The 14690-nt window shown below is 46.7% G+C and overlaps 1 protein-coding gene across 2 annotated transcripts in view; it reads left to right on the forward strand.

Annotated features, from left to right (window-relative positions):
- The window catches only part of impact (impact RWD domain protein), a 56029-nt gene that overhangs the window by 25568 nt on the left and 15771 nt on the right, over positions 1 to 14690 (forward strand). For both annotated transcript variants that reach the window (XM_078215623.1, XM_078215624.1), the window contains exons 8-9: positions 7189 to 7262; positions 11412 to 11502. In XM_078215623.1, coding sequence (XP_078071749.1) covers positions 7189 to 7262; positions 11412 to 11502 — 165 coding nt within the window. The remainder of the gene's footprint in view (positions 1 to 7188; positions 7263 to 11411; positions 11503 to 14690) is intronic.

The following is a 14690-nucleotide window of genomic DNA, read 5'->3' on the forward strand; positions in this document are numbered from 1 at the left end:
CTCGAGGGAGTGCAGCGAAGGTTTACCAGGCTGATTCTGGGGATGGCGGGATTGATGTACGAGGAGAGATTGACGAGGTTAGGATTGTTTTCGCTAGAGTTCAGACAAATGGCAGGGGAATCTCATAGAGACTTATAAAATTCTAACAGCACTAGACAGGGTAGATGCAGGAAGGATGTTCCTGATGGTGGGGGAGTCCAGAACCAGGGGTCACAGTCTGAGGATTCAGGGTAGACCATTTAGGACGGAGGTGAGGAGACATTTCTTCACCCAAAGAGTGGTGAGCCTGTGGAATTCATTACCACGGGAAGTAGTTGATGCCAAAACATTGAGTGTATTCAAGGGGCAGCTGGATATAGCACTCGGGGTGAACGGGATCAAAGGTTACGGGGAGAAAGCAGGATTAGGCTATTGAGTTGGATGATCAGCCATGATCGTGATGAATGGCGGAGCAGGCTCGAAGGGCCGAATGGCCTCCTCCTGCTCCTATCTTCTATGTTTCTATGCTTCTATCCTGAGATCGTGGAAGGCACTATATCAATGCAAATATTTTGTTTGATTTGATTATCAGGAAGGTGGAGCTTTTGGAATGAGCAAAGCTCACGGTTCTATTCCACATTGTTGTCACTGTTCTGAGTTATTTATTTCAAACAGTCAATTGTCAACAAACTCCCACAAACGGAAACTGAGTTTTATGACCAAATCATTCATTTTGGTAACAATATCTGCAGGATAAATGTTTATGGAGGGTTTTTTTGGAGCAGTGCCCCTTGAACCAGCTCCTAGTCTGGCTATGTCTTCAATTCAAATCTCATCATCCCCTCCCTATCTGCGTAACCTCCTCAAGCCTCACCATGCTACAAGAGGATGTAGGGGAGATAGTGGTTCTCTGCCAGTGACCCAGAGGCCCAGGCTAATACTCTGAGGAAATGGATGCAAATCCCACCACGGAATTAATGAATCCTTGAAACCATTGTCAATTGTCATAAAACTCATCTGGTTCACTCATGTCCTTGGCGGAAGAGAAACCTCACCCGGTCTGGCCTACATGTGACTCCAGACCTACAGCAATGTGGTTGACTCTTAATTACCCTCTGAATTGGCTGAGCGAGACACTCAAGGCGAGACATTCGCCTTCTCAAGGGCAATGAGGGACAGGTGATAAACACGGGCCTTGTCAGCGATGTCCACATCCTAAGAAATGATAAAATGAAAGGGGTTGTGACCCACAGCTTGGGATCTGCTGCCTTCAAACCTATTCCTCTGACCAAACTCCCTTCCTAATATCGCCTCCGGTGTCTTGGCGTCACATGCTGACTGTTCCATGGAATGCCCTTGAGGGGATTTACAGCAGTAAAGAGGCTATACAAATGTAAATGTTTGTTGCCTATGATTCCAAAGCTCTGATGGTTGTCATGTGGAGTAAAGCCTTTCCCTCCATTCAGCTTTTGCACTTTTATGGCTTCTAAACTGACGGCAAGCGTTTGGCAATGATTCCAGGGACCCTTTGAAGTCTCATAGAATCCTACAGTGCAGCAGGAGGCCATTTGGCCCATCAAGCCTGCACCGACAACAATCCCACCCAGGTCCTATCCCCCTAATCCTCCTGACACACTAAGTGGCAATTTAGCATGGCCAATGCACCTAACCCGCACATCTTTGGACTGTGGGAGGAAACCCACGCAGACATGGGGAGAATGTGCAGACTCCGCACAGATGGTGACTTGAGGCCAGAATTGAACCCAGGTCCCTGGCGCTGTGAGGCAGCAGTGCTAACCACCGTGCCACCCCAATCTATTCAGATTTGTTTTACTAGTTGAGTTAGTAGGTGGTGATCCCATCTCTAGCACCGTTTAATATATCACGCTGTGCCTTGTTTCATCAGAAGTAACTCTTCAAATGCAGACAATAAAAACTTACTCCAACTTATAAATCAAAGAAAAGGTTTAATAAAGAAACCTCATTACTCCAAACTTAGGCCTCGCCCTGGGCCACTCCAAGCTCCCCTCAATTCCAAACAGGTTCTTATTTATAGTGAGTCAGCTGACTATTACATCATTCTGTGATTGGTTCCATGGTTGACTGGGTCAGCTGATCCTTGCAGCTTGTTACCATTGGTCACATTACATCCAATACAAAGTTGTCACCGGTTACGTTCTGACGTGCAGGTGTTTCCAGCGTTATTTCTGATTCATAGAAATCATAGAAATCATAGAAACCCTACAGTACAGAAAGAGGCCATTCGGCCCATCGAGTCTGCACCGACCACAATCCCACCCAGGCCCTACCCCCATATCCTTATCCACTAATCCCTCTAACCTACGCATCTCAGGACACTAAGGGCAATTTTTAGCATGGCCAATCAACCTAACCCACACATCTTTGGACTGTGGGAGGAAACCGGAGCACCCGGAGGAAACCCACGCAGACACGAGGAGAATGTACAAACTCCACACAGACAGTGAGCCAAGCCGGGAATCGAACCCTGGTCCATGGAGCTGTGAAGCAGCAGCGCTAACCACTGTGCTACCGTGCCGCCCCTATGGGCGATATGCTATTTCTTGCAATCATCTCCAAGTTGTTTCTTTGACAATCCTGCAGTGAAAATAAAACATACATTCCTGGGAGTGATTTCATTTCAGGATTCAGAAGGTGGTTGTAAAGTGCTGAAGCTTTGCTTTCACAGTTTACGATTTGCTTTGTGCTGATGATTGTTTTGTAATCATTCCAAAGCACTTCTGTTTAATCTGACATATGAGAAAATAACCCCAGTAAAAAAACAAGGTTACCAGCAATCAGTGAGATTGACTTCATCGTCTCCCAGTAAGGTTGACGTTTTGCCTTGTGAAAATTGTTCGCACTGATGAACAGTGTCTGTGAGAGGAAGGTGGTCTCGGGTTCATTCACTATGAACACTAAAGTGAACAGCAATCAACACCTGGGAATCTTTCATTTGATTTATTATTGTCACATGTATTAACATACAGTGAAAAGTATTGTTTCTTACGCACTATACAGACAAAGCATATCATTCATAGAGAAGGAAAGGAGAGGGTGCTGAATGTAGTGTTACAGTCATAGCTAGGGTGTAGAGAAAGATCAACTTAATGCGAGGTAGGTCCATTCAAAAGTCTGACAGCAGCAGGGAAGAAGCTGTTCTTGAGTCGGTTGGTACGTGACCTCAGACTTTTGTATCTTTTTCTCAACAGAAGAAGGTGGAAGAGAGAATGCCCAGGGTGCGTGGGGTCCTGGATTATGCTGACTGCTTTGCCGAGGCAGCAGGAGGTGTCGACAGAGTCAATGGATGGGAGGCTGGTTTGCGTGATGGACTGGGCTACATTTGTAGTTTCTTGTGGTCTTGGGCAGAGCAGGAGCCATACCAAGCTGTGATATAACCAGAGAGAATGCTTTCTATAGTGCATCTGTGAAAGTCGTAGCTGACATGCCAAATTCCCTTAGTCTTCTGAGAAAGTAGAGGCATTGGTGGGCTTTCTGAACTATAGTGTCGGCATGGGGGGACCAGGACAGGTTGTTGGTGATCTGGACACCCAAACACTTGAAGCTCTCGACCCTTTCTACTTCGTCCCCATTGACGTTGACTGGGGCATAGTCTCCACTACGCTTCCTGAAGTCAATGACGTTTTGTTGACATTGAGGGAGAGATTATTGTTGCCGCACCAGTTCACCAGATTCTCGATCTCATTCCTGTACTCCGTCTCGACACTGTTTGAGATCCGGCCCACTCATTGCAAAACTAGCATCAGCTGTCATTCCCGATGTGAATGGTCCCTGTGTATTGAACAGCGATGTACAGGATGAAGAGTGGTAACAATTCCGATGTAATTATAGGAACAGACAGAGGCCATTCTGTACCCTCAGGCCTGTTCCACCTTTTAACGTGATAATGGCTGAACTTGCCAAGGCTCCTTCAACAGCATCTTGCAAACCAGTGACCTCACACTTAGAAGGATAAGGGCAGAAGCTACTCACCATCCTGACTTGGAAATATATCGGCTGTTCCTTTACTGTCACTGGGTCACAATCCTGGAACTCCCTCCCTAACAGCACTGGGGGTGTGCCTACACCACATGGACTGCAGCGGCTCAAGAAGGCAGCTCACCACCACCTTCTCAAGGGCAACCAGGGACAGATGATAAATGTTGATAAATGGGCAGTGATGCCCAGCTGAGCCCCAGCATCGACAGCTTTTTGACGGAGAGAGAGTTCCACTCTTCCATCACTCCTTTGCTTAAAGATGCATTTTCTAACACCTGCCTCTGTCCTAGACTCCCCCCCACTACCCCATCTATTCCTTTCCAAATCCTGAAAAACTTCAATTAAGTCACCTCCTTAACCTTCTCTGACTCAGGAACTATCAGCCTGTTCATGTGATCATGTCTCATTTTCTAACTCTTGGAACCCTGGTTAATGTTTTCCGTTTTTGTTTCAGATTCCAGCATCCGCAATAATTTGCTTTAGTTTTTTAAATGACGTTGATTGAAGGAGAATTATCAATCAGGATATTGGGGGAGATCCCCCCCCCGCTATTCTTCAAAATCGTGCCCCGGGATCTCTTGGATCCACGTGAGCACAAACAGGGCCTGAGCTTTGTGTCTGAGCCAAAAGTGGCACCTCTGACTGTGCAGCACTCCCTCAGTACCACACTGGGAGTGTCAGCAAGGACTGGGCTTGAACCAGCAACCTTAAAAATCCAAGGACAGGAGTGTTACTCACAGACCTTGTTTGCTCCTTTCCCCTTGGCTCAGCATTTGTTTATAATGTGTGAAATCTCTAATCTCTTCCTGCCCTGACGGAAGGTCATCCACCTGAAACGTTAACTCTGCTTCTGCGTCCACAGATGCTGCCTGATCTGTTGAGTATTTCCGGTATTTTTTGTTTTTTATGTAACAAAGTACTTCATTCGCTGAGGCCGTGAAAGGTGCTATAGAAATGCAATATCTTTCTTTTAGTAATTGGTATTATTAAAGAGGTTTGTCCTGACGCTTAACAACAATATTTTTTACAACAAAACCACTGGTTGAACCTTTCTGTACTTCACAGCGAACTGGAATAAACCACTATCCCAAAAACCATTGAAAGTGAATTTGAACATCCATCTCTTGGCAATCTTCGAAAGGGTCTATTAGCCTGGGGAGCAGTGGGGTGCGTGATTCTGTGAGTAACACTCCTGTCCTTGGATTTTTAAGCTTGCTGGTTCAATCCCAGTCCTTGCTGACAGTCCCAGTGTGGTACTGAGGGAGTGCTGCACAGTCAGAGGTGCCACTTTTGGCTCAGACATATGTGCTCAAGTGGATTCAGAAGATCCCAGGGCACAATTTTGAAGAATAGTGGGGGGAGGGGGGAAGGGGAAGGGAATCTCCCCCATGTCCTGATCAATAATTCTCCTTCAATCAACTAAAGGCAAATTACTGCGGGTGCTGGAATCTGAAACCAAAACAGACAGTGCTGGGAAATCTCAGCAGGCCTCACAGCATCTGTGGGAAGACAATGAGATAGAGAATCTGGTGAACTGGTGCAGCAACAATAATCTCTCCCTCAATGTCAACAAAACGAAGGAAAGTGTCATCGACTTCAGGAAGCGTAAAGGAGAACATGCCCCTGTCTACATCAATGGGGATGAAGTAGAAAGGGTTGAGAGCTTCAAGTTTTTACGTGTCCAGATCACCAACAACCTGTCCTGGTCCCCCCATGCCGACACTATAGTTAAGAAAGCCCCACCAACGCCTCTACTTTCTCAGGAGACTAAGGAAATTTGGCATGTCAGCTACGACTCTCACCAACTTTTACAGATGCACCATGGAAAGCATTCTTTCTGGTTGTATCACAGCTTGGTATGGCTCCTGTTCTGCCCAAGACCACAAGAAACTACAAAAGGTTGTGAATGTAGCCCAATCTATCACGCAAACCAGCCTCCCATCCATTGACTCTGTCTACACTTCCCGCTGCCTTGGAAAAGCAGCCAGCATAATTAAGGACCCCACGCGCCCCGGACATTCTCTCTTCCACCTTCTTCTGTTGAGAAAAAGATACAAAAGTCTGAGGTCACGTACCAACCAACTCAAGAGCAGCTTCTTCCCTGCTGCCATCAGACTTTTGAATGGACCTACCTCGCACTAAGTTGATCTTTCTCTACACCCTAGCTCTAACACTACATTCTGCAGCTCTCTCCTTTCCTTCTCTATGAACGACATGCTTTGTCTGTATAGCGCGCAAGAAACAATATTTTTCGTTGTATACTAGTACATGTGGCAATAAATCAAATCAACATTTCGAGTCTCGATGACCCTTCGTCAGATCATTTTTATTTCCTGATTCTTTCATGTGATGTGGGCATCACTGGATGTGGGCCAGCATTTGTTATCCTTCCCTAATTGCCCCATGAACTGAGTGTCTCTCTTGGCCATTTCAGAGGGCAGTTGAGAGTCAACCACATTGCTGTGGTTCTGGAGCCACATATAGGCCAGGCCAGGTAAGGACGGCAGATTTCTTTCCCAAAAAGACATTAGTGAACCAGGTGGGTTTTTCCGACAATCGGCAACGATTTCATTCTGAGACTAGCCTTAAATTCCAAACTTATTGATTGAATTAAAATTTCACCAGCTGCCGTGGTGGGATTTGAACCCGTGTCTGAAGTGACATTGCCACAACACCATCATCTCCGCTATCACATTGCTATTTGTGGACCAAATTTGACTTTTCCCCCATTTCAACAGTCTGTGCAGTCAGGAGACCCTGTGGTTGTGAAAGGTGCTATGTAAATGCAAGATCTTTGTTTTGACCTTTTCTCATCCCAACCCACTGACAGCCCCATGCTGTAAGAATACTTGGAGAGATGAATAACCCTGTGGAAACAGTTGATAATGGAATCATATCCACTATTTTGCATTGGTTGCTATCTTCCACTAGCTCCCCCTGCTGGGGAAGGTAGTGGAAGCAGATACGATAGTGACTTTTAAGGGGCGTCTGGACAAATACGTGAATAGGATGGGAATAGAGGGATACGGTCCCCGGAAGGGTAGGGGGTTTTAGTTCAGTCGGGCAGCATGGTCGGTGCAGGCTTGGAGGGCTGAAGGGCCTGTTCCTGTGCTGTAATTTTCTTTGTTCTGTGGACGATTTGAGTGACGTGTTAACATTTTGTGACATATATTTGCTTTGTTTCCTCTTCAGGTGAAACTGCTTCTACAGGAGCTTTATCAGAACAAAAAGATTGCAAATGCTACGCACAACATCTACGCTTACAGGTACAAGACAGGTCAATTGTTTGAATAACCTTTGAATCAAAACACAATTAAATGGTGGTCAAAATAGGATCGGAACTGAATTGAGAAGATTTTTTTTTCATGTTCCTTTTTTTATTCATTCATGGGACATGAGCGTCGCTGGCCAGCATTTATTGCCCATCCCTAGTTGTCCTTGTTCAGAGGGCAGTTGAGAGTCAACCACATTGCTGTGGCTCTGGAGTCACATGTAGGCCAGACCGGGTAAGGACGGCAGATTTCCTTCCCTGAAGGGATATTAGCAAACCATCATCATCAGTAGATTCCTATTTCCAGATATTTTTTATGGAATTCAAATTCCACCATCTGCCGTGGCGGTATTCGAACCTGGGTCCCCAGAGCATGAGCTGAGTTTCCGGATTAATAGTCTCGCGATAATACCACCAGGCCATCGTCTCACAGTGCCAGGGATCCGAGTTCGATTCCCAGCTTGGATGACTGTCTGTGCGGAGTCTGCACGTTCTCCCCGTGTCTGCGTGGGTTTCCTCCGGGTGCTCTGGTTTCCTCCCACAGTCTAAAGACGTGCAGGTTAGGTGCATTGGCCGTGCTAAATTCTCCCTCAGTGTACCCGAACAGATGCTGGAGTGTGGCGACTCGGGGATTTTCATATTAATTTACAGGATGTGGGTGTCTCTGGCTAGGCCAGCATTTATTGCTCATTCCTAATTGCCCTTCAGATGGTGGTGGTGAGCTGCCTTCTTGAACCGCTGCAGTCCCTGAGGTGTAGGTACACCCACAGTGCTGTTGGGGAGGGAGTTCCAGGATTTTATTTAGAGTCCAGTACTTGAGGAAGGATGTGAAGGCATTGGAGAAAGTACAGAGTTCCAGGATTTTGACCCAGCAACAGTGAAGAAATTGCTGACACATTTCCAAGTCAAGATGGTGAGTGACTTGGAGGGGAACCTCCAGGTGGTGGTGTTCCCATGTGCATGCTGCTGTTGTCCTAGATGGGAGAGCTGTTGGATTGGAAAGTGCTGTCAAAGGAGCCTTACTGAGTTGCTGTTTCGTGTTCAATTCTGGTCGCCACACTACCAGAAGGCTTTGGAGAGGGTACAGAAAAGATTTACCAGGATGTTGCCTGGTATGGAGGGCGTTAGCTATGAGGAGAGGTTGCAGAAACTTAGGTTGTTCTCATTGGAACGACGGAGTACGAGGGGGCGACCTGATAGACGTCTACAAGATTATGAGGGGCATGGACAGAGTGGATAGTCAGAAGCTTTTTTTGCAGGGTGGAAGAGTCAATTACTAGGGGGCACAGGTTTAAGGGGCAAGGGGCAAGGTTTAAAGGAGATGTACGAGGCAAGTATCTTACACAGCGGGTGGTGGGTGCCTGGAACCTGCTGCTGGGGAAGGTAGTGGAAGCGGAGACGATAGTGACTTTTAAGGGGGCGATTTGACAAATACATGAATAGGATGGGAATAGAGGGATATGGTCCCCGGAAGGGTAGGGGCTTTAGTTCAGTCGGACAGCATAGTCGGTGCAGGCTTGGAGGGCCGAAGGGCCTGTTCCTGTGCTGTAATTTTCTTTGTTCTTTGTTCTTAGATGGTGTACACGGCTATCATTGTGAATCAGTAGTGGACAGAGTGAATGTTTAAGGCAGTGGATGGGGTACTTATCAAGTGGGCTGCTTTATCCTGGAAGGTGTTGAGCTTCTTGAGTGTTGTTGGAGTTGCACTCATCCAGGCAAGTGGGGAATATTCCATCACACTCCTGACTTATGCCTTCTAGACGCTGGACAGGCTTTGGGGAGTGTTGATGCTGGGGGATTCAGCAATGGTAATACAATTGAATTTGAGAATCTATAGTTCCCCATTGCTTTCCCCATGGCAACACCTTGGGCATTTGACTTGCCAACCAATCAGTACCCACTTCTCCTGTGGAATCAATTGCTGTGATTGTTTAAAATTTGGCATTCTTGTGTTTGGCCTGATGAGTGCAAACTGAAAAACTTCAGCAAAGTGCCTCTCTTTTCAGTAATTTTCGGCTAATACTAACCAAGTTAGCCAAAGGCATTAAGGGATGTGGGAGGAAGTTAGGGATCCCTAACAAAACTGGGATCAGGTGGAAAACTCTCCGCTGGTTGGAGTCATACCCGGCACAAAGGAAGATGGTTGTGGTGGTTGGAGGTGAATCATCTCAGCTCCAGGACATCTCTGCAGGAGCCCTTCAGGGGAGTGTCCTGGGCCCACCATCTTCACCAATGACCTTCTTTCCATCATAACGTCAGTATCTGGGCTTGGGTCGGTAAATAACAAATAACATTCACTCCACACAAATGCCAGGCAATGACCAACTCCAACAAAAGAGAATCTAACCATCACCCCTTGACAATCAATGGTCTTATCATCACTGAATCTCCCACTATCAACATCCTGGGGTTACCATTGACCAGAAAGTGAACTGGACCAGTCATTGAAATACTGTGGCTACAAGAGCAGGTTAGAGGCTTGGAATCCTTTGGTGAGTAACTCATCTCCTGACTCCCCAAAACCTGTCCATCGTCTACAAGGCACAAGTCAGGAGTGTGATGGAATACTCTCCACTTGCCTGGATTGGTTCAGCTCCAACAACACTCAAGAAGCTCAACACCATCCAGAACAAAACAGCCCGCTTGATTGAGACCCCTGCACCACCTTAAACATTGACTTCCTCCATCAATGACACCCACACTGGCAGCAGTGTGTACCATCTACAAGATGCACTGCAGCAACTCACCAAGGCTCCTCGGACATCATCCAAACCCATGATCTCTGCCATCTAGAAGGACAAAGGCAGCAGATACCTGGGAACACCACCACCTGGAGGTTCTCCTCCAAGCCACTTGCCATCCTGGCTTGGAAATATTGCTGTTCCTTCACTGTCGCTGGCTCAAAATCCTGGAACTCCCTCCCCAACAGCACTGTGGGTGCACCTACACCACATGGACTGCAATGATTCAAGAAGGCAGCTCACCAATTAGGAATGGCAATTACAATTTGGCCTTGCTAGTGATGCTCACATCCCAGGAATGAGTAAAAATGAGGGAAGGATTGTACGTCTCGTAGTTATGATCTCATTGAATAGTACAGCAGGGTCAAGGGGCCCAATGGCCTCCTTTTGTTCCTAAATTGGTGATGATGTGTGACCTGGGAGGGATCTTGGTGGTCATGATGTTCCCTGTGTTAACGCCCTTGAGTTATTGAGTTAATGTCCAGGTCGGCCAGTGTATACAGGCTGCTGCATTGTTAATGGAAATGGTAAATGGTAGAACCCTGAAGAGTATTGATAGGCAGTGGGATCTGGGCGTACATGTCTACCCATCACTGAAAATGGCAACGCAGGGTGGATAAGGTAGTCAAGAAGGCATACGTCATGTTTGCCCTCATCGGTCGGGGCATTGAGTGTAAGAATTGGCAGGTCATGCTGCAACTGTATAGAACCTTAGTTAGGCCTCATTTGGATTATTGGGTACAATTCTGGTCGCCACACTACCAGAAGGATGTTGAGGCTTTGGAGAAGATACAGAAGAGGTTTACCAGGATGTTGCCTGGTATGGAGAGTATTAGTTATGAGGAGAGGTTAGATAAACTCAATTTTTTCTCATTGGAACGACGGAGGTTGAGGGGGCAATCTGACAGAGGTCTACAAGATTATGAGAGGCATGGACAGAGTGGATAGTCAGAAACTTTTTCCCAGGGTGGAAGTGTCAATTACTAGGGGGCACAGGTTTAAGGTGCGAGGGGCAAGGTTTAAAGGAGATGTACGAGGCAGATTTTTTACACAGAGGGTGGTGGGTGCCTGGAACACGTTGCCGGGGGAGGTGGTGGAAGCAGAAACGATAGGGGTATCTGGACAAATACATGAATAGGATGGGAATAGAGGGATATGGAGTTGAAAACCAGTCATGGGGCAGCAGGCTCGATGGGCCAAGTGGGCTACACCTCCTCCAATCTCTTGTGTTCTTGACGTTGCTCGTGTTAGACATTGGTTTTTAAAAATGAATCTGGGGTGTTTGCTGTTGTTGATTCTATGCTGTAAGTGACACCAGAGTAGAAGCTAACATTTCTATTGCTGGTTATGCATTGCGTGATCTATTCTAAAGAGAGACTAGAGTGTGCGTGTTAATTGTTCAGGATATACTGCGAGGACAAACAGACCTTCCTGCAAGACTGTGAGGATGATGGAGAAACAGCAGCTGGAGGCCGACTTCTGCATCTACTGCAGGTAACACAACACTTCAGAATGTTTCATAGCAATCCTTCATCAGTATAGCCCGTTATTATCATTATCTCATCCAACAATCACATTATGTTGTTTCATCATCATGTCACTTTTCACTCTCGGAGACAATGGATTAGGAGAGCCTAAATCCACATGGACTGCACTGAGTGTTTCTAATGCACATGGACTGCAGTCCATGTGGGCGGCATGGTGGCGCAGTGGTTAGCACTGCTGCCTCACAGCGCCAGGGACTCGAGTTCGATTCCAGCCTTGGGTCACTGTCTGTGCGGAGTTTGCACGTTCCCCCCGTGTCTGCGTGGATTTCCTCCGGGTGCTCCGGTTTCCTCCCACAGTCTGAAAGACGTGCTGGTTAGGGTGCATTGGCCGTGCTAAATTCTCCCTCAGTGTACCCGAACAGGCACCCGGAGTGTGGCGACTGGGAGATTTTCACAGTAACTTCATTGCAGTGTTAATGTAAGCTGACTTGTGACACTAATAAATAAACTTAAATTTTTTTAAATGGTTCAATGTGGTGGTGGCGAAGGGCAGTTAATGCCGGCCTACCCAGCGACGCCCACATCCTGGAGAGAATAAGGAAAGACCCCAATGAGTACTTGACATCAGTTCTGGCTTTTTGGAAGAGTTTTCCAATCGGTCCCCCTCCCTCCCCCTGCTCTGCTCCCTGCCCCCCCCTCCCCCCTCCCCCCACCCCCATTAGTCTGCAAGTGTTATCTTTTACAAGTATTTATCTAGTTCTCCTTTTGAAAGGTGTTGTTGAATCAGTTTCCGCCACCCTTTCAGGCAACGCTTTCCAGTTCAGAAGGACTATCTTCAGATCAATTCTCTCCATCTCGCCCTGAGCTTTTTTCCTCAATTATCTTAAATCTGTGCTCTTCTGTTCACCGATATCAGTCCATCAGGCAAACCAACCTCCCACCCATTGACACTGTCTATACTTCTCACTGCCTCGACAAAGCAGCCAGCATAATCAAGGAACCCCCACGCACCCCGGACATTCTCTCTTCCACCTTCGTCCGTTGGGAAAAAGATACAAAAGTCTGAGGTCACGGACCAACCGACTCAAGAACAGCTTCTTCCCTGCTACCGTCAGACTTTTGAATGGACCTACTTTATATTATTGCTTATCTTTCTCTGCACCCGAGCTATGACTGTAACACTACATTCTGCACTCTCTCCTTTCCTTCTCTATGAATGGTATGCTTTGTCCGTATGGCGCACAAGAAACAATACTTTTCACTGTATCCCAATACATGTGACAATAAAAATCAAATCAAATGGACTCTTCTGTAACAGGAAACAGTTTCTCCTTATTTGCTCCCAAGGGCCTTCCTACAGTGTAATGCCTAAAGTTAACACACTACTCCAGCTAGGGCTTAGTCCGTGATTTATAAAGGTTTATTTAAGAGATTTTTATAAATGGATCTCAGCTTTTATTTACAGCAACAGAATTATGTTGAGGCATGGTGATGGTAAGAACCCAGCTTCCCAAATCACAAAGGGAAACTTGAAACAGCTGCCAAAACAGTTGCAATTTGTATATTACGAGGAGGCTTTCTGAAATCAGGAAATGATGTCCCCGACTAACTGTGATTATTTTACATTCAAGTAAACATTTATTAAAAACAAATAAAATGGAAAAGCACAGGCGTGGCTTCACACGGTTAGTAGTACTTTAAAACAGTTCCAAAGGATCGTAACTTAAACTACCTCAGAGTTTACCTTCCTTTCCTGCTTGTTAACAGTCATAGAATCATAGAAACCCTACAGTGCAGAAGGAGGCCATTCGGCCCATCGAGTCTGCACCGACCACAATCTCACCCAGCCCTATCCCTGTAGCACCATATATTTAGCCTGCTAATCCCCCTGACACTAGGGTCAATTTAGCATGGCCAATGCACCTAACCTGTACATCTTTGGACTGTGGGAGGAAACCGGAGCACCTGGAGGAAACCCATGCAGATATGGGGAGAATGTGCAAACTCCACACAGATGGTGATCTGAGGCTGGAATTGAACCCAGATCCTGGCGCTGTGAGGCAGCAGTGCTAACCACTGTGCTACCGTGCCGTTGCTATCGATTTTTAAATCTATAGAACTCCAGCAATTGTACCAGACAGTGCCCTTTGGCTTTTGGGGTGGCCTCTGAGGCTAACAACAACTGGTTCTCCAGGTTTTGTCTTGTCCACACTGTCTACGTAGCTGGTCCCCAAACTGACTTGAGCATTTTCTTAAATGTGTTCCTTCCCTATGATCTCTCCACCCTCTATCCAGTCCCCCCGTAATGCCCTTTTCCTAGAACTAATCAAACTCCTTTCAAAGAACAAAGAAAATTACAGCACAGGAACAGGCCCTTTGGCCAGCCAATCCTGTACTGACCATGCTGCCCGACTGAACTAAAACCTCCTACCCTTCAGGGGACCATATCCCTCTATTCCCATCCTATTCATGTATTTGTCAAGACGCCTCTTAAAGTCACGATCGCATCTACTTCCACTACCTCCCCCGGCAACGGGTTCCAGGCACCCACCACCCTCTGTGTAAAAAAAATCTGCCCTGTACATCTCCTTTAAACCTTGCCCCTCGCACCTTAAACCTATGCCCCCTAGTAATTGACGCTTCCACCCTGGGAAAAAGCTTCTGACTATCCACTCTGTCCATGCCCCTCATAATCTTGTAGACTTCTATCAGGTCTCCCCTCAACCTCCGTCTTTCCAGTGAGAACAAACCAAGTATGTAGACAGGCCAACTAGAGGTGAGGCTATATTGGATCTGGTGCTGGGAAATGAGCCAGACCAGGTGCTAGACTTGGAAGTTGGTGTGCATTTTGGTGATAGTGACCACAATTCGGTTACGTTCACCTTAGTGATGGAAAGGGATAGGCATGAACCTCGGGCCAGTGGTTTTAGCTGGGGGAAGGGTAATTATGAGGCTATTAGGAGAGAATTAGGAAACATAGGTTGGACTAGGAGATTACAGGGACTGGGAACGTCCGACATGTGGAGTTTTTTCAAGGAGCAGCTACTGCGAGTCTGTGATAGGTATGTCCCTGTCAGGCAAGGAGGAATTGGTAGGGCTAGGGAACCGTGATGCACCAAAAAAGTTTCTTTGTTGGTTAAAAAGAAAAAGGAGGCTTATGTTCGGATGAGATGTGAGCACTCGGGTAGTGCACTA

Source organism: Mustelus asterias, chromosome 7, assembly GCF_964213995.1.
Source record: "Mustelus asterias chromosome 7, sMusAst1.hap1.1, whole genome shotgun sequence".
Classification (NCBI taxonomy): Eukaryota; Metazoa; Chordata; class Chondrichthyes; order Carcharhiniformes; family Triakidae; genus Mustelus; species Mustelus asterias.